The sequence below is a fragment of the Pleurodeles waltl genome, chromosome 11 (assembly GCF_031143425.1).
Source record: "Pleurodeles waltl isolate 20211129_DDA chromosome 11, aPleWal1.hap1.20221129, whole genome shotgun sequence".
NCBI lineage: Eukaryota > Metazoa > Chordata > Amphibia > Caudata > Salamandridae > Pleurodeles > Pleurodeles waltl.
Window position 1 is genome coordinate 993,421,089 of NC_090450.1, and position 19,233 is coordinate 993,440,321.

The 19,233-nt window shown below is 43.6% G+C and overlaps 1 protein-coding gene across 4 annotated transcripts in view; it reads right to left on the minus strand.

Moving 5' to 3' along the window:
• Positions 1 to 19,233, minus strand: part of SFSWAP (splicing factor SWAP) — a 474,828-nt gene that overhangs the window by 297,498 nt on the left and 158,097 nt on the right. For all 4 annotated transcript variants that reach the window (XM_069215345.1, XM_069215346.1, XM_069215348.1 and 1 more), the window contains exons 11-12: positions 13,860 to 14,070; positions 7,855 to 8,091 (exon numbers count right to left, since the gene is read on the minus strand). In XM_069215345.1, the coding sequence (XP_069071446.1) occupies positions 7,855 to 8,091; positions 13,860 to 14,070 (448 nt within the window). The remainder of the gene's footprint in view (positions 1 to 7,854; positions 8,092 to 13,859; positions 14,071 to 19,233) is intronic.

Genomic DNA, 19,233 nt, shown 5'->3' on the forward strand with positions numbered 1-19,233 from the left:
GATATCTCACATCAAAGTAGGCACACATATGAGAACATAGCTCTGTAAATTCTATGCGCCAAGGCATATTTGTGATTAATAGTGTTAGTACACAATTTGAAAGCACAAACTGGAAAAGCAAAAGGCATGACGCTGTGTGTAACAATATTGGCTGAATAGCACATGTCCAATAAAGGCTCAAGAAGAGAGAGACACTTAGAACAATCATGTATTTGCAGAGAAGTGGAGATGACCCCTTCTTAGGTCGAGCATAGCCGCGCGCAAGCACTCCTTTTCAACCTGTTATAATCTATTCTGTGTGCTTTCGCCACACTCATCGCACGCCCATCACTTTCATTTGTTCCTGGGCCTGCCTTTCGAAAATCCCTTGATGTCGTGGGTAAATGCTTTACGTTTGTCCCATCTTGAGGCTGTTTTGTTAAGCCCTGCAGACCGACCCTGTTACAAGTATTACTGCACGATCGGCCACAAACTTTAGTGTGTGCGTACTCCTTTTTGGGGTCGAGCATGCAAGCGTTCTAGCCTGTTGTAATCTCTCTGTGGGCTTTTAACCACGCACACTCTTGCTATTCATTATTTGTTGTGCTTGTCTTAAATGCTTCATTTTTATTGATGCATTTTGTGAACTGTCCCTCTTTTGTGTGCTGCATTCCCTCCCCAGGTGATTTAACTAAGTGAACATTGCTGTTGGCCATCACACACAGTCCAGCTTCCTTCCTGTTACAGCGTGTGATGGCCCCTCCTCCGATTTCAGTCTGCCTTTTATCCCAGCTGTGATCTTTTCTAGACATTTACGCAGGGAGACAATAACTTGCGCGCTCATGGCGGCGGTGGAGCTTTGAATCGGCTTGCTTCTGTCAACTGTTTTACTTTTCATTTTTAATTTATGTGGCAATAAACGTCCAGTTAGGAAGTTACAACGCTAATAGCTCTAACTCGAGCAAACGCAAGACCCACTGCATTATAAATGCTTGTTTCTTTAATCTCTCACCTTGGCACTCAATAGCGGCCATGGTGCTTTGAATGTTCATATAGCACAAACACAATTGGAGGTACTGGAGTGTGTTGCGTCACTACCAGTTATGTCACATTGTTCACACCGTTACCGAATCGGATTAGGTTTTACAATTTTGCTTTTGTCTCTACCTTTCGTGCTCTATGACAGACATAGCAGTCTCAAGCGCAAACTCGATCAGAGGTATTGGAGCACTTTGCATAAGCACTAGTTACCTCACATTGTTACTGAATTAAACTAAGGTTTTGATGAATAACTCCTTATTGGTACTCATTTTGGTTTAAACAGGACATTACTATTATTTTTTGCATTTTTTGTTGGCACAGGGAGATTGAGTGACTAGCCCAGATTTGCAGGATTTTGAGCTGATGCCGAGACTCGAAACGGGATCCTCATCTCTAAAGTCGGCAGCTCTGGCCGTTATGCTCATTTGGATTGCACATCGACCTGTTTAGCCTCAGCAGCTCTATTTGGTTGCTTGCATATCAGCTCAAGTCGATGCCTATTTAGCAGGAGTGGTTGAAGAGCTGTGTCCTGCGGTACCACTGACATTAGGAATAGTGCCTTTCTCAGTGGGCTCCTCTGTGGTAGTGACTCAAAGCTGTTTGGCGGTATCACAGTGGAATTTGTACGAAGGAGCAGCATCGAAATGTCACAAAATAATTGCAAATTTCCTTTAAATACAGAACTGTTGAGATGAGATTAAAGCCTGCCAGTAACCGTTTATCACAAAGACGTTTTATTTAGGAAATTAAAACACTCCACTGAACTAATCGCTGATATTTGTTGATAAAAGCTTTTCTGCAACCCCAAATTAGCTTATTGAATGTGGGGTATTTTGAATTCTAAAAATATCTACTATGGATTTTTTTAAAATTCAAGATCAGAAGGTTTGCTCAGCTCCCGCTGGAACCTCTGACTAGCCCATGGGCAGAAAATCCTCACTTTCCAAGCCTGTGTGCACGTGATTACAGATACCTAGAAACCTGTAGCATAGTTATTGCTCTCCCATTGATGTTAAGAAGTTAATGCGCACCATTTGTTAAATTGCATTATCGATGACAAACTCCAAGATAATGTAGTAGTACACTGTAGAACGCCAATACCAGACCTATTGCACTGAAAATGCTTGTTTTAAAGTTCTTATTACGAAGAAACTTTGGTAGAAATATGAAAACAGTCAGGGCGAGGTATGAAGTAACCTGTGAGGTGAGAAACCAAGGAAACATTTGGAGCAAAGCACAGCACACACACTTGAAAGACTGCACCCTTATTTTTAACCTCACTTCTGAACAGCTTTACAATTTCTTTGGGTAATATTCAAAAAGTGTCAATGGTACCACAATTTGGAAACATTTTAAACCACTAGTTGGCAGACTGCTCAGCATGTGTATCTACATCAGACAGATGCTGCAAGCAACTACAAAGAGCCAGTAACAACTGGTCTCCAGGCTACATATCTTCCCAAGCAGTGCCTCCCAAGTTAGTAATCTGCTAGGTATGTGGTTATAATGCCATATGAATGTGGGGACCACCATGCTGCAGAGAAAATGTTACATGTCTCTTACATCGGTTCGCTAGCATACATCAGCTTGGTTCATAAAGGGGTGGATGTCATATAGACGTATTGCAATGTTCCTACACACAAGCATTGCTAATCAAGTGCCTTAAAGTTATTGTCCAGGTCTACCCCAACTGCAAGGAGCAATCTGGAAAAATTATTAATCTGGAAAGTGGACAAGATATTTCAAGCAAACACTAATCTCATATTGATGAAGATACAAACAAGCCTTTATTCAGTCTAGAGGAAAGAGAATCACGAATCTGCATCAACAACCTGCACATTGTACGCAATGAATGTCATGCAAGCCAATTTCATGTGAGTGGGGGTTGCCTACTCAGATATAAAAAGAAAAAGAGCAGCATCTGATGAGGAAATACCTGCAATTGAATGGCAACTAGAAAACAACTTAAAAGCAGGCATACACGCTAGGCTTCTTTGGAGCATGCAGTCAAAGTCTTGTGGTTGCCTGAGTTTTCGTATTAGTTTACTTATGATGCAGGCATGTTGGAAGGAACCCTTTCTACGTCCACAGTGTTATCTTTATCCTAAGAGCACTCTTGCTGGATGACATTGGTGGTGCTGCATTTTTCTTTGCCAATAACCCTTACCGTCCTACTGGTGTGATTTTTTTCACCCGAGACAAGTGACTGATGCAGGCCTATGAAGCACCGAGGCTGCCCAGCCTAGGTCTATGAAGAGTGATCTTCACCACTGCCCATCTCATTGTGCTACTTCCATGGCACATAATTCACAAGTGAGTCTACATATAACAAAGTCAATAGACAAATGCATTTAAGCATGCAAAAAAGCAAGGCTTTGACATTAATATGACTATGTGTACCATTATGTAATTCCTAATAATGGACGGAATACCCCATAGAGAACTCCACGTACGTAGTCAAATGCTTCATGGATTAAATTTGAATTATAATCTTGAGACGAGCAATCAAATCCCAAAGAAATAAGCTAGGAATCGTATCACAATGCCGATCCTTGAGGAGACGACAGCAGAGGCACAATTACTGAAACTGAATCAATCGACAGGACCACAGGAGCTTCAAAAGATGGCTTTTCATGAGAAGCCGAACCTCGTCCAGCTAGCCTTTAAAATGTCAGTGTCTGGATACTGGCCCTGAGGGGAGCTACACAGTGACCATAACACATCTCAAGTAGAGAAAGGTTTCACATTGACAGAGGGTAGGTCTACTGAAATAAACAACAACGTGAAACTCATGGATACTAGAAGACTAGCTAGCCCCATTTAAAAGGCAAAGCCTTCAGACGCAAGAGAGACAGCGAACATTATAATAAGCAAAATACTGAACATCTGCAGCTGGGACTCAGACAAACCTTTTATTGTGATCAACCCACTGCTGTCATTAGGCTGAATAGCATAAGAATAAGGCAAGAGAATTGACTTGACTGGCGTTATAACCTACAATGAAAATAAGAGACCTGCCTCCAGGCTCGACATGCACTTATCAGCATAGCTCCACTGACCAGCACATCTCAGAGTAGACAGTTCGTGACTAGTGCACTTGGCCTAACCTGCGCTAGAAAAGCAGTTGTCTGTTTTGTGTTGTCAGCAGACCACACAAAAATATGAAAATCGGATAGGTCCAGTGCCTCGAAACAAGTTTTTCAGTCACTAGTGTGTTTCAGTGGGCCAGACAATTGAGGCACCTCAAAGGGTGGCGGACAGTATGAAACCATGGTTTACTAAGGTGGCTCACTGTCGACCTCTAGCTTTGCATTCTAGAACCATTAAGATCTGAACAAATGCTCTGAATACAATTTGATTTATGGTTAATGCACACTTTGCAAAGCAGAATGACATTAATACTACCCTGCTAGTGTCTGGAATTCCTACAACGCCACACCCTCGCCAGAAGCCTCTGGTATGGATGGACTTTGGCAACCTCAAGAAACACACGGTCAGAAACCCAGTCTTAAGACCATATTAAAAATAAGTTGTGTTTATTGAACAATGTTTTCATGGGATGCAATGAGGAAGCAGCCCTCGAATGAAAAACTCGGACTTCAAATAAGAAAAGAGGACAAAAAATAATCATGGAAGGGGAAGAAGTGTATCCTGAAGAAAAGGATAATAAAACAAGTGACAGCCCAAAGATGCATTTCTCAAAATATTAACCAGTTAAAGATTACTACTGGAAATTCCAAAAATGGATGGATGCAGTTTTGGTACAGCATGGCTCTAGTCCAAATGCAGTGGAGTGCTGTACAGCATTTGAAAACGTCTACTTAACGTCATGGAAGAAATTTCACAGTGGTAAAGGAGACGTTTAATTTCGTTTCGCCACAAGTCAATATACCACAGTATAGAAATTTGGTGACAGTTGTTTTCAAGGTAACCCTCGTTAAGAATGATGTGTGGGGCCATAAAGCATAAAATACTACACAGGATGAAAAACATAGCTTCTTAGCAAACACAGCAAACCTGTGAACCAGCCAACTGTGCAGCGAGCCATTTAAGCATGAAACACCTAGCACTGTTTGGGGACGAGCGGTCATTTTTAGGTGGAGCCTAGGCAGCTCTGTCTCTCGGCATGCTGCAATATTTCTGTGGCTTTGACCATATCCACTGCTGATCATTAGTTCAGGAGTCTGCCTTTTGAAACTCCTGTTTCTTTGGTGATTTGTCCCTCCGTTTGGCTGTTTTGTTCCGCCCTACAAGACTGCCCCTGCTACATGGATCCTTTTGCTATCGGCCATATGTTTTAGTTTGGCGCACTACTTTTTTCTTTACGCTCTCTCCTCACCGCTTGCATAATGTTCCTCTGAATTCGTACTTCACTTGAGTTCATACAATTGAACTGAGACACTTAAAAATAATTAGTTATAGGTGAAAAGATCGAGACTGCATACACACTCCCGATTACCTTTTTTAAAAATCTCCCGCTTTCCGTTTCTAAAATGTTGAAATGCAGGTATAAGTCAGAAGAAAGATAGTGGCCGAGCTGCATGATTACTCGCGACACACGCATCATTCCATCCATAAGCTCACCTTAGAAAGGAATACCCCCACGCTTTTCTAGTATGCGCACGCACAAAAGCTCAATTCATAGGATTCGCCCCCTGTGCTGGCGCCCGCTGTACAAAACCTTGATACGAGCCAGAACAAGAGAGAGGCAATGCAGACGCAGTTCAAGCACCCAATCAGCATGCACTGCCAGAGCCCGTGAACCCCACTCTCCGTGAATAGGAGGAGCTCAATGTTACACATCTACTGGGAAAGGCTGGTAGGAGCATCGTGTGGAGCACTTTTTTCAATTTAGCACATATGTCCCACTCTACATGCTGCAGAGCCACGAGATGGGTGGGGGTGAGGAATCCACTTCGTTTGCAAGAGCCCCATCCTCAGGTTTTGTTACGTCGCTGTCAGCTGTGTAGTCTACTTGCCAGATCAAGTGACGTCATCCGGTAGGGTTCAGCACCTTCGCTTCTGTAGTATCCTGGGTTTCTTGAGAAGGTGTCTGTGTCGAACATATGACTTTATGCTGCAGCGCTTTTCTAACCTCTAGGTGGTGACTGTGGAAACTAGCCCTTGACGCAGAGTTCATAGCCGATTCAGGACGACTCTGGTTGAAAGCAAGTGCAACAATGAGGCACGTTTAAAATGCACTACACCCCACAGGACAACACTTCCAAGGCGAGCGGAAAGGGAAAGGCAAAACCCGTTCACAAGGCACTAAGCTGCCACCAACCTTTCCCCAAAATGTTAGAGAGCAGTCATTAGTCGCCTGCTAAGCGAATAATTAAGCATAAGGAATCAAGCGATTTCAAACGTTTGTGCGGTAGCAGCTGGAAAATGAAACTAAGAGAAGCTTACTGGCACCTTTACTTCCATAAAATAAAGATTTTATCTCCTTAAGCGATAACCAACTCTTCCACCCACTCCAAGCCTTCATTTAATGTATGACTGATATAGAGCTGGGGTGTAGCTACAACGGGAGGGATTTAAAATGAATGCCTTTTAAAGTGGAGCCTGACCACGGGAATAAGTGGTATGATCTGCCTGTAGGGCACTTACTGCTTTTCTATATCTCAGTTTGTTACATAGATTTTCCTCATCAGCCTATAAGCCTTCTTGAGTTGAGGAGCTGTTTAACTTGTGTTCGCCCTGTCACCCTCTTCTAACTGCTAAAGCTATAATTATTGGACTAACAAATTAATTCTCAAGTGGGCGTAATACTGCACGTCACATTTCTAAAAGCTGAAGGTAATCAGTAATGCTGTAAACAATTTTGTTGGTACAATTTATCGACTTTAAAAGGATGAAATGCTAATTCATCCTGTCGGTATTGGAACTTCTGACAGGTCGAGGACCTGATATGCTTACAAGTGCTTAATCCACTAAGCTTGTTGGGCTATGTTGTCCTCTGAGCGGGTCAAAGGCAGTAAGGGAACAATAGTGCTAATAAAATGATGTTCGATGCACTAATCTGCAGATGTTTTTATCCATTGCACTCTAATCAAGGAAAGCCTGAGCTGGTTCCATTTGGATTTAAACTTCTTTCGAAATGCGTCGTATCTTACCAGCAAAGCAGAACTCAGAGTACCATTTTGCTGATTTACTTATAAACTTGTTAAATAGCATGTAACGACCACATTTTCGCTAGTATAATGCCATCTCCTGTAATTGGTTCTGAAATGACATTTCAAAAAGTTTTTCCTTCCTCACGTCAAAAGTACGGAGGCTCCTTCAGCAACGTCAGGGGTGCCCTTCGAGATCTGGCGGAGTTTTTCCTACGAAGGTCATTGAAAACTGTTTTTGGTTTATTTTAAAACCCGCAATTGTACAAATGGATATCCTATGTCAAACCATCATAACCGGACCTATTAAAAAGCTGGCTTGGCAAGTCTGTCGCCATGTATTGCAGCACTCCTGCAGCCACCGTCATTGAGCTGCAAGTCGGGCTGGCCATGCTACTTAATTCGCACTGGGCGTGTTCACTCGAGGGATGTATGCTGGAGCTGCTAGGGATAGACATGTGGTTGTTAGCGCAACTTCTAAATTTTGCACTTGAGATACCATCGGAAATATACCCAACAATAGCACTTTACATGAGCACCGATTACATTACACAAGGGCACATTATTTTTTTAGGGAGAGCCTGAGGGCCAAATCTTCCACGTTAAACAACAGTAGATGTTGGAGCACTCAGGATAATGTGCTGCTTGGCTGAATACTAACAAGGTCCTAAAGGTGAGATCTTTTGGTTATGCCAATGCTTGTTTGTGTGCAGTTCCTTACCTTGCCTGGCTTCGATCTCCTCTGGAGTCAACTGAGGTTTTTTTTCTTCCGTGACGACGGGTGCTGCTGCAGCAGCAGCAACGGGATGGCTGTTTGATGAACCGCTGGTCCCGTTCTGCTCTTCCTGGCCCTCCTCCTCGTCTTCGCTGTCATCATACAGCTTGACGCGATTCTTCTCCAGCGGAAGCATGTCATTCTCTTTGGCCCTGATTGCAAAGCTTATTGGAGCAAATGATACTACAGAAAGGAAAGAACAAAACAGAAATATCATAAGCTAGAATTCATGAAGAGAAATACTTCAAACAGAATCAGTGCCAAGATGCACATTTATAGACATTATCCAGCTATGTATGGAGTCAATCACAAAGCACTTTGGTAGTAGGCACGTGAACGTACTTGGTTTAGCATCAGCACATGGACAGTCTCATGACAGCAACATCTTTCTAAGATACGAGTCTTACACCGTCACCATCAGGAAATCATTTCCCACCCAACTTCTGATCACCAATATACATCAATGCTGCAAAGCAACTGAGGGACCAGAAGCCGTACTTGCATTACCGAGCAGGAAAGAAGTGAAGCTGAAGGTCCTGTGGTTGGATAGAAGGACCATGTCACAGGCACAACTTTGTGTTTTACAGGGCTCTTCCTGCTGCACTGATGAGCTGATTTTCAAGAGCTGTTACCTATGTCAAAAGGATTGGTTTTGAACTCTTTGTCTGCAAATGTTAGAGGGGTCTTGGTTACAAATGTTAAACTCACTATAAGACCTTACCCGTTTTATGGGGACATCAATCAAACATAAGGTTCTGCATGGGTACAACATGCATTCCAAATGTGAGAAGAAGAGCAGGGCAGCTCCCTTGAAAAACGTTGAATTTGGGCACCGAATAAGGCATACTATTCAAGGCAGTAGAGGAAAACAAGAGCATAAGACTTTCTATGCTTACACAAGAGGCCTTTGCAAGGCTGCCCAACTTAAATTAAGGCAAGAGTGTGATCACCAGCAGCTCAGGATGTACTGCTAAACGCTGTTCATTTCATTTTTATAGCTCTTTTGTACTACAACTGCAAAAAGTTACACAGGCCTTGCACAAAAATAGACAATATGATTAGGGCATAATAAAAAAAGCTTCATAATTAAGGAGGAGATGAAGAAACTAAATGATCATTTCGAAGGCTCTAAAAGGAGTTAATGTACACAAGAGGGCAGAGCTACAAGAGATCAGGGGCTGTATCAATCTAATTTCCTTTGCTGGTCTGGCATAGAAGAAGGCTGAATTTCTTTTTCACTTCTCAACGCATCTAGTAATAAAAAAACAAATGCAAGTTAGTGCATGTTTTGCTGACAGCAGAAGGTGGACACAGGCAATTACTGCCCTTTTTTTTTCAAGACCTGCTGTCTGCAGCCTATAACTAACTCAGAGATAATGTATGTATTGAAGACATATATTTGGAATAATTTCTCAATGTCCATTTACTTCAGCAGACTCCAAAGTGAAAATTTCAAATGTAACTTCTATTTGAGAAACCTGGCGTCCAGGAATGGCTCACTTTTATCGTGGACATAAAAGGTTAGCGATCTGTTTGTTCATTAGAAGACTTTGCTGAAGCTAGAGTAGAACACCGAGACATCAACTGACTGGCGGCTGCTGTTGGAAGTACATTACACTGAGTATGCCAGAGGTTTTTTCCCTTGTGAATCACATGGAAGAGGGAGATATTGGACAATTTATAGAGCCCATGTCTTCATTTTAGCTTTCCTGAGTCTAACTATAATTGCACGACAAAATTAAGACCCTCAATGTTGTTAACTTCCTGCAGACTCCTCCGTAAGAATTGCTTTCAACAGCTCTTATTTCTGCAACATGGCATTCAGGTGTGCCTCGCTGTTGTCAAATACCAGGTGTTAGCACTCTGTTCATTAGAATGGTTTGCTGAAGCCGTGAGTGAAAAAACAGGAAATCAAGTGACATGCAGCTGCTATTGGAGAGACGCTTCACTCAGCTGTCAGACCTTTTCTCGTATAAGGAGGAGGAAAATAACTTAATTTAAAGGACAACTGTGTCCCAATTTTGGCTTCTAGATCACGACCGTAATTTCAATGAGAAGATCATGAGGAAAAAAATGTTTTCCCTTAAAGATGGTTTGACAAGAGCCAGAACTGGGTCAGGACCTAGAACTCACAGTTCCAAATATTAGTATGACACCACTGACAATTTACATCCCAACTAAAATCTGTCATCCCCCTTGCAGCATGTATCTTTTTATGTCCTTCATAACAAGGCATTCACTTCAATAGAATCAAAATGGCGGTGCCGTAGCGCCACAAAAAAAAATATATATATATATATATACCCAAAAAGTACGCTTAGTGTAACTGTCTACCTAAATAGTACCATGAATGTTTGACGTTCACTCAAACACTTAGCAGAGTGATGACAACACTCCAGTCATTAACTACCTCAAAGTGTCCACAGTGGGTGTAATATTCTAATAGGTTTACAGCCCTTCTGCCTAGGGCAGATCCGTTGTTAAAAGCCACTTTCTTGCAATATATGCTAAAGGAACTTTAATAAATGGTATGCATTTGGCAGCAGAATGTAATGTAATATTAAAACCTGCTACTATACTCAATGGGATACGAAAAAAATAGGATTGGGCCAAGGCGTGGCCAAGGCCACAGCTTGTAATCAATGCTTGATCAGAGGGGCACTGACGTTTGCAAATACTAAAAAAAAAAAAATAATAAAAAAAAAAATCCCAAAATGCTCTTTTGTGTGGAAAAATAGAACCATCCCTTACTGTAAAATAAAACCTGCCTGCTCATTAATTTTAATTAAAGTGAACATTAGGTTTAAAAGCAAACATGCAAATAAACGAGTAACACCCTAATGAAAGTCGTCGCCAATTGAATGGTTTCCAAAGGACAGATGCATGGAACGAATTTAACAGCCAAGATCTTTTGATCTCAAAAAGTGACTGTAAGGAAATGCCTCCTTGGCATGGTTACCCCCTGACTTTTTGCCTTTGCTGATGCTATGTTTTGAATTGAAAGTGTGCTGAGGCCTGCTAACCAGGCCCCAGCACCAGTGTTCTTTCCCTAACCTGTACTTTTGATTCCACAATTGGCACACCCTGGCATCCAGATAAGTCCCTTGTAACTGGTACCTCTGGTACCAAGGGCCCTGATGCCAGGGAAGGTCTCTAAGGGCTGCAGCATGTATTATGCCACCCTAGAGACCCCTCACTCAGCACAGACACACTGCTTACCAGCTTGTGTGTGCTAGTGAGAACAAAATGAGTAAGTCAACATGGCACTCCCCTCAGGGTGCCATGCCAGCCTCTCACTGCCTATGCAGTATAGGTAAGACACCCCTCTAGCAGGCCTTACAGCCCTAAGGCAGGGTGCACTATACCATAGGTGAGGGTACCAGTGCATGAGCACTGTTCCCCTACAGTGTCTAAGCAAAACCTTAGACAGTGTAAGTGCAGGGTAGCCATAAGAGTATATGGTCTGGGAGTCTGTTTTACACGAACTCCACAGCACCATAATGGCTACACTGAAAACTGGGAAGTTTGGTATCAAACTTCTCAGCACAATAAATGCACACTGATGCCAGTGTACATTTTATTGTAAAATACACCACAGAGGGCACCTTAGAGGTGCCCCCTGAAACCTAACCGACTATCTGTGTAGGCTGACTGGTTCCAGCAGCCTGCCACACTAGAGACATGTTGCTGGCCCCATGGGGAGAGTGCCTTTGTCACTCTGAGGCCAGTAACAAAGCCTGCACTGGGTGGAGATGCTAACACCTCCCCCAGGCAGGAGCTGTAACACCTGGCGGTGAGCCTCAAAGGCTCACCCCTTTGTCACAGCACCGCAGGACACTCCAGCTTAGTGGAGTTGCCCGCCCCCTCCGGCCACGGCCCCCACTTTTGGCGGCAAGGCTGGAGGAAACAAAGAAAACAACAAGGAGTCGTCACTGGCCAGTCAGGACAGCCCCTAAGGTGTCCTGAGCTGAAGTGACTAACTTTTAGAAATCCTCCATCTTGCAGATGGAGGATTCCCCCAATAGGATTAGGGATGTGACCCCCTCCCCTTGGGAGGAGGCACAAAGAGGGTGTACTCACCCTCAGGGCTAGTAGCCATTGGCTACTAACCCCCCAGACCTAAACACGCCCTTAAATTTAGTATTTAAGGGCTTTCCCTGAACCTAGAATTTAGATTCCTGCAACTACAAGAAGAAGGACTGCTGAGCTGAAAGACCCCTGCAGAGGAAGACCAGAAGACACCAACTGCCTTGGCCCCAGACTTACCAGCCTGTCTCCTGCCTTCCAAAGAACCCTGCTCCAGCGACGCTTTCCAAGGGACCAGCGACCTCTGAATCCTCCGAGGACTGCCCTGCTTCGAAAAAGACAAGAAACTCCTGAGGACAGCGGCACTGCTCCAAAAGAACTGCAACTTTGTTACAAGGAGCAGATTTAAAGACCCCTGCAACTCCCCGCAAGAAGCATGAGACTTGCAACACTGCACCCGGCGACCCCGACTCGACTGGTGGAGAACAACCAACTCAGGGAGGACCCTCCGGCGACTCTACGACTGTGAGTAACCAAAGTTGTCCCCCCTGAGCCCCCACAGCGACGCCTGCAGAGGGAATCCCCAGGCTCCCCCTGACCGCGACTGTCTGAACTCCATTTCCCGACGGCTGGAAAAGACCCTGCACCCCCAGCCCCCAAAGAAACGGAACTTCTGTGCAGGAGTGACCCCCAGGAGGCCCTCTCCCTTGCCCAGGTGGTGGCTACCCCGAGGAGGCCCCCCCCCTTGCCTGCCTGCGACGCTGAAGAGATCCCTTGATCTCTCATTGACTTCCATTGAAAACCCGACGCATGTTTGCACACTGCACCCGGCCGCCCCCGCGCTGCTGAGGGTGTACTTTGTGCTGACTTGTGTCCCCCCCGGAGCCCTACAAAACCCCCCTGGTCTGCCCTCCGAAGACGCGGGTACTTACCTGCTGGCAGACTGGAACCGGGGCACCCCCTTCTCTCCATTGAAGCCTATGTGTTTTGGGCACCTCTTTGACCTTTGCACCTGACCGGCCCTGAGCTGCTGGTGTGATAACTTTGGGGTTGCTCTGAACCCCCAAAGGTGGGCTACCTTGGACCAAAAACTGAAAACTGTAAGTGACTTACTTACCTGTGAAAACTAACAATAACTTACCTCCCCCAGGAACTGTGAAAATTGCACTAAGTGTCCACTTTTAAAACAGCTTATTGTGTTTTATATGAAAAGTATACATGCTAAAGTAATGATTCAAAGTTCCTAGAGTACTTACCTGCAATACCTTTCAAATGAGCTATTACATGTAAAATTTGAACCTGTGGTTCTTAAAATAAACTAAGAAAAGATATTTTTCTATAAAAAAACCTATTGGCTGGATTTGTCTCTGAGTGTGTGTACCTCATTTATTGTCTATGTGTATGTACAACAAATGCTTAACACTACTCCTTGGATAAGCCTACTGCTCGACCACACTACCACAAAATAGAGCATTAGTATTATCTCTTTTTACCACTATTTTACCTCTAAGGGGAACCCTTGGACTCTGTGCATGCTATTCCTTACTTTGAAATAGCACATACAGAGCCAACTTCCTACAGTGACTATCGAAGCTGAATATTAAAATCACAAACATTGTGTATGATTAATGAACAGTTGTCTTCACAAAGCAACAAAGGCAGCGCAACAATGAATGGTGGTGATGCAAAGGTTTGATGTGTTCAAGGCAGACCTCTTGAACAGCGTACGTACTTCTGTTGCCCACAATGCACTTTATTTCATCTACCTCAAAGCAGTAACCAACTGATTAGAGAACAAGTAACCTCAATGGTATATGGACTTATTCTCCACATCCTTTCTTCCCAAACACAAAGTATCCACCTCTGGGAGACAGTGGGATTACGGTTCCTACAGCCCAGTATCTTCCACACCTGTTGCCACGTACCTTTCATCTTGCCATCGTTACAGGACTTTGTCAGGGTGTCCTCAGGTTCCGCCTCAGCAGCAGCTGCTTCTTCTTCTTCTTCTTCTGGGTCGTCATCTGTCTCCTCGACATCCTCTTCAGCCTGAGACACCGTCTCCTCCACGTAGGCACCCTCTGTAGGCGCTTCTCCTCCTACACTCTCTGCTGGGGGCAGTTCAGATGTAGTCGCCTCCTTAGAAAAAAAAAAAAAACATTCACCACTTAAAATCATGTAATTAAACATTCAGGTTATGCTGAATCATTCAAGATAGATGGACAGGGGCACCAAAGCACAAACAACAATTTTATGTTTGAAATGTAGCTTTTGTGCACCCGCAGCACACCTACCAATCACAACAGAGTAGCTACTTTCTTGAAATTTGTAAACCTCTTTGCTCAACTCCATACATGTTTGTCAAACAGATATGGAGCACCACCCACCCAACCTTACCGACATCCAAACACATGCAAACACACACACACATATATATATATATATATATATATATATACACACACACACACACACACACACACACCCCCCCCCCCCACCCCACCCACCCTCACCTCCTTCCGAAGGAAGATGCTTGCTTTTGCTTGGTGAGAGCTGTGACAAACACTCTGCTTCCAGCAAGCGGGTGCTGTGAAAATGCTCCCGCTTGCTGGAAGCAAAGATTTCAACTCTTTCCCTGCCCGAAGCCATGGGGGCAAGGAAAAGATGTAATTATTGCTCCAACAGGTGGGACCGCAGGGGCCTTGAGGGTCCCCCCTACGGCCAGGGCACCCAGAAGGATGTGGGCGACCTCGGGCTGAGGAAGGGGGGGCACCACAGGGCACTCGAGCTAGTGGAGTTGCCCACCCCCTCCGACCACGGCCCCACTCTTGGCAGCAAGGCCGGAGGAAATAATGAGAAAAACAAGGAGGAGACACTGGCCAGTCATTACAGCCCCTAAGGTGTCCTGAGCTGAGGTGACTCTGACTTTTAGAAATCCTCCATCTTGCAGATGGAGGATTCCCCCAATAGGATTAGGGATGTGCCCCCCTCCCCTCAGGAAGGAGGCACAAAGAGGGTGTATCCACCCTCAGGGCTAGTAGCCATTGGCTACTAACCCCCCAGACCTAAACACACCCCTGATAATATCAAGGATGCTATACAAGATCTCATCAATGACATAATATGTGGAGTAATTAACTGCGCATGAAGAAGGGGTGAGTAATAGTTACCTTAGGGCGCGAGTTATAGTTACTTGAAAGAACTCTAAGTATAACTGCTGAATTTCTATGGTTTTGTATGAGTAAAATCAGAACCTAACGTACATTTCTATGGTTTAACGTAAAGTAATTTTATTGCTATACATTAGTCCGTCGCCCGCCGCACATGGCCTTTGGCCTTGCAGCGAAGTCTTTGTAACCACCCAACCTCGCGCTGTGCACGTTGGCCACAGGGCCTGTCAGTGGGGGGTGCGTGAGTGTCTGAGTGGGTGTCTGGGCCTCTGAGTGCATGTATGAGTGAATGAATTTGTGTATGAATGACTGTGGTTCTTAATAATTCACAAATTTTTATGGATATCGCACACCGTGCTGCAAAATTATATAATTTGCCCCTAAAACACACCTGTATCACACCCTTGGGGTCAAGTTACTTTCATCTTGACGCCTTAGGCCAATTTCAACTTGAATTTTTACCCCCGGGAACTATGTCCAGTGAAATAAAATGGCGGTCACAACTTTTCAGTCAGGTTGGGGGTCAGCCAATTGCAAAGCTTCTTTTTGCACGCATATTCCCCCTTAAATATCTCCTAAACTACTGAATGGATTTACACACAAAAAAAAAAAAACACTATCTTTGTACCAGCAGATAACTTTCTGCCAAAACTGGTGTAATTCCGTCCAGTGGGTCGCGCTGTAGACGTGTCGGCAGGTCTTATGGGAATTAAAATGGAAACGCAATGTTTTTGGAGCCCCCCGCTTTACTAATCACCCCAAAACTTCCTGTGTGTAACAAGAATCACTGTGTCACTTATTTGGGAAAAGTTTGTGAAGATTTGTCAAAATGTGCCACAGATATAGGCAAGTCAAAAATCGCTTTTCCTATGGAATCATGCTCCTAACTATAACTACCTACTGGCGACCACCAGTAGATTATATGTATATATTGCGTCCCACAGTAATTACCGGTGGCTGGGGTTAATTTGAGCATAGTATCTACCGCTATTGCTTCTCTTTTTGTCTCATTCAGTTCATTACAGATATATAGAGCAGAAGTGGCAGACGATAATGGCCACAATATGGGTAACTTCGGCAACACAGCCTTTCTGGTAGAGACATAATATTTTCAATTGACTCAAGCATGGGCATTTGCCTTGAACTGCAGTACCCAGGGTTTCTTAGGGCCTACAGCCAGGACTTGGCTTTTCACCACTACAAATGGCGGAAACCATTGCTTTGATGACATCCGTTTCCTCAACCAAAGTTTAACTGACCCTCATTATCAATACAGCTTCAATCTTCAAACTCCAAAGAATATTGGGAAGAAGGGAAAGCTTGGCGTGAATCAGGCTGCCATGAAGGTTAGTAAGAGGGGCCACTTAGAGCAAGGGAACCAACAGTGCTTCAGAAGAGAGCAGGTTGAGGAATACTTGCTCGGGCAGCAAGAGCAAACATCCAGGACAATGTGTGTGCATATGTGCATGGGGGGGTGCTTTGCCACTGTAATGCTAATGGACTAGGTGAAGACCAAGCGGTTTCTCAGTTCTTGTACTTAAAAGTGTCAGAAAATTGTGTGAAGAGGCATGACCGGGTACTACATTCCCTACATTCCTACGAGTGTAACTAAACATGCACACAGGGCACCAACTTGGATTCAAATACCAATGAAGTATAAAAGGGGGAAGAAGGGAGGATGGGTGAAGATTTAAGAGCTCCCTGCAGAAGTGAAGCTCGTTTCTTATTATCAGAAGAAATAAGCCTAAGGTGCAGGAGATCCTAAAAGTGCACCCAGAGCATTCAATTCATAAAGTGAAAGGCCAGAGAGAAGTTTGCGGAGTTCTGCAAAGTCAGCATTCTGAAATATAGGTTTAATATTTTATCAAAGAAAATAGAATAAAACGGACACATTTACACTGTGCAACATAAAGAACAAATACAGTAGAAGCACAATCACAAAACCCTTTCTACTTGGAACTGTAACACGACCAACAATCGGAAAAGACATGTTTGGCAAACTTAAGATCTGAAATAAATGGATATTTCAAAAGTGGCCCACACAGCATAAATAACAGACCCGCAGCTTAGCGGAGGTCAGTAAGGATGCCGAATCATCAGAGCAAAGGAGCATTGAGTGTAGAATGCAAGGAATCACATTTTTAAATTACTAAAAGCGAGAGTTAAACACGGCAGACCAGAAACTGATATCTTCAGCTAAATATGAAGGTCTTCACAACTTAACATTTAAAAACTATAAGCAAGGTAAATGGAAGGAAGGGCACGTGAAGTCCTTCTTTAAGGGGTATTGGAATCTTCTCTTTGAGAGGAGGAAAGGGTGTAAATCACACGGAATAGAGTTTATGCAGTTGGTATCAATGGCCAATGAATGTCAACTGATAATAAATGTTGGCAAAGTTTTCAACTTCACACAAAAAGCCATACACGAAGATAAACTATTATGGATTATGTTACAAGATGTATACCAAAATATACCTGCCAATACTCTCTGGCATCACCAATATTATTATTGGCAAGGTCTGGCCTGGTGTTTGAGAGAAATGCTTTGCTAATGAATGAAACAGCTTATATACTACTAAAACTAACCACTATCCATCACTTTCAATACAAAACAAACGTTCTCCATAGTATTAGCCACTCACAGCAACCAAAACTGTTGCAAAAAAAAAAAAAAAAAAATGAGTTGTCAACACTGTTTTCAGCAACAGTTGAAACTGTTCCTTCTACCGGTCTACTTTTTCTCATTTTCATGCAAATGCAAAGTGTTGCACAAGAAAAAGGGTAATACAATTTGGTTTGAGACATCAAATGTGATTTATATGTACTCAGAAAACTTTGTATCACTCTAGATTTAGCCTACACGGAATACGTATTTGGTTTGTTATCTTGCAAAGGCACTTGTGTTTTTACATTTCAGCTAACTCAAGAAGCAGGGGGGCGAGATATTAAAGGGGGTGGGGGTGTTGTACTTCAGCTCACTAAGGAAAGGCATGTGTTCCTCTTTTTTGTTCCTGCATCGCTTTATAAACTGATGGTAATGTCTTGCACCCCCAAATAAACTATGCAGTGTTCTCAAGTTCTCCTTACAAGAGAAAGCTGACCAAGTTATAGTCTTCAAAGACAGCACTGCTGAGGTTGAGAACACTGACATAGCAGGCTTCTGCTGGTCATTCGAAAGGAAGGTGCCTCTAGCAGACACCAAAGTTGGGCTCATGATGGGGAAAAGCCGGCCAGGGCTGAAGCAATGGAGTTCATTACTTACTAATAGTCACCAGCCGCTGATGCCCAGCAGCAGAACAGATGCTATGGGATAGGCACGTCAATAACTCAATGAACTCAAAACAAAAACCAACAGGGTTGTCTTAGGGTGTAAAAACGTCCTGAAGGAATTACAATGATCTCTATAGGGGGACTTGGAATCTATCTGCAAGTACCGAACACGTACACTGATATTTCATGGTGCTACAGTGAATGAGGCGGCTTCCGCTGGGTTTAACCACTGACAAATATTGCACTCAATTGGGACTGTGCATGAGGTGTCATCGCCAACTTAATTACATAAAGAGAAAAGGAGTGCCAGGACCTGGATGGTACAGCAATGTACTTTCGCCAGAGTCACTATTAACAGACTCCTGTAAGAATATTATAATTCAATCAGGGTGAGATTGCAGGGGACCCATGTTGGTTGTTTAGGAGAGGTCTGAAGTTCAAACAAAAAACTCTGAACTAAGACGAAGGGTGAGCTAACAAAATCAACCGCTCACAAGAGAGCAGGTTATGTGGTATGAACTTGAATGCATAAACAGCAGATGCGCGCTTATCCATAGCGAGCTTGTAGGTAATCTTGCTGCTATACAGAAGGCAAGCATATAAAAATGGTTAACAGACAATATGGGCATGGAAGATTACACAAATTAATTGGAAAAGCAGGCATAAAATTACCCTCATGATGATTCCAAGGCTCCCAGTCTGTGCTCTCCTTCTGCCCAACTGGTTTTGAAGTTTTAGCCCACATGCACAATGAACCATTGATAGCTCAAAGAAAAACAAGCTTAAAAAAATATTTCAGATCAAAATAAAGGTTTGTGACAAGTCTCAACATCAGGAGAGGTGCTTAAAGCCACTTGGCTAC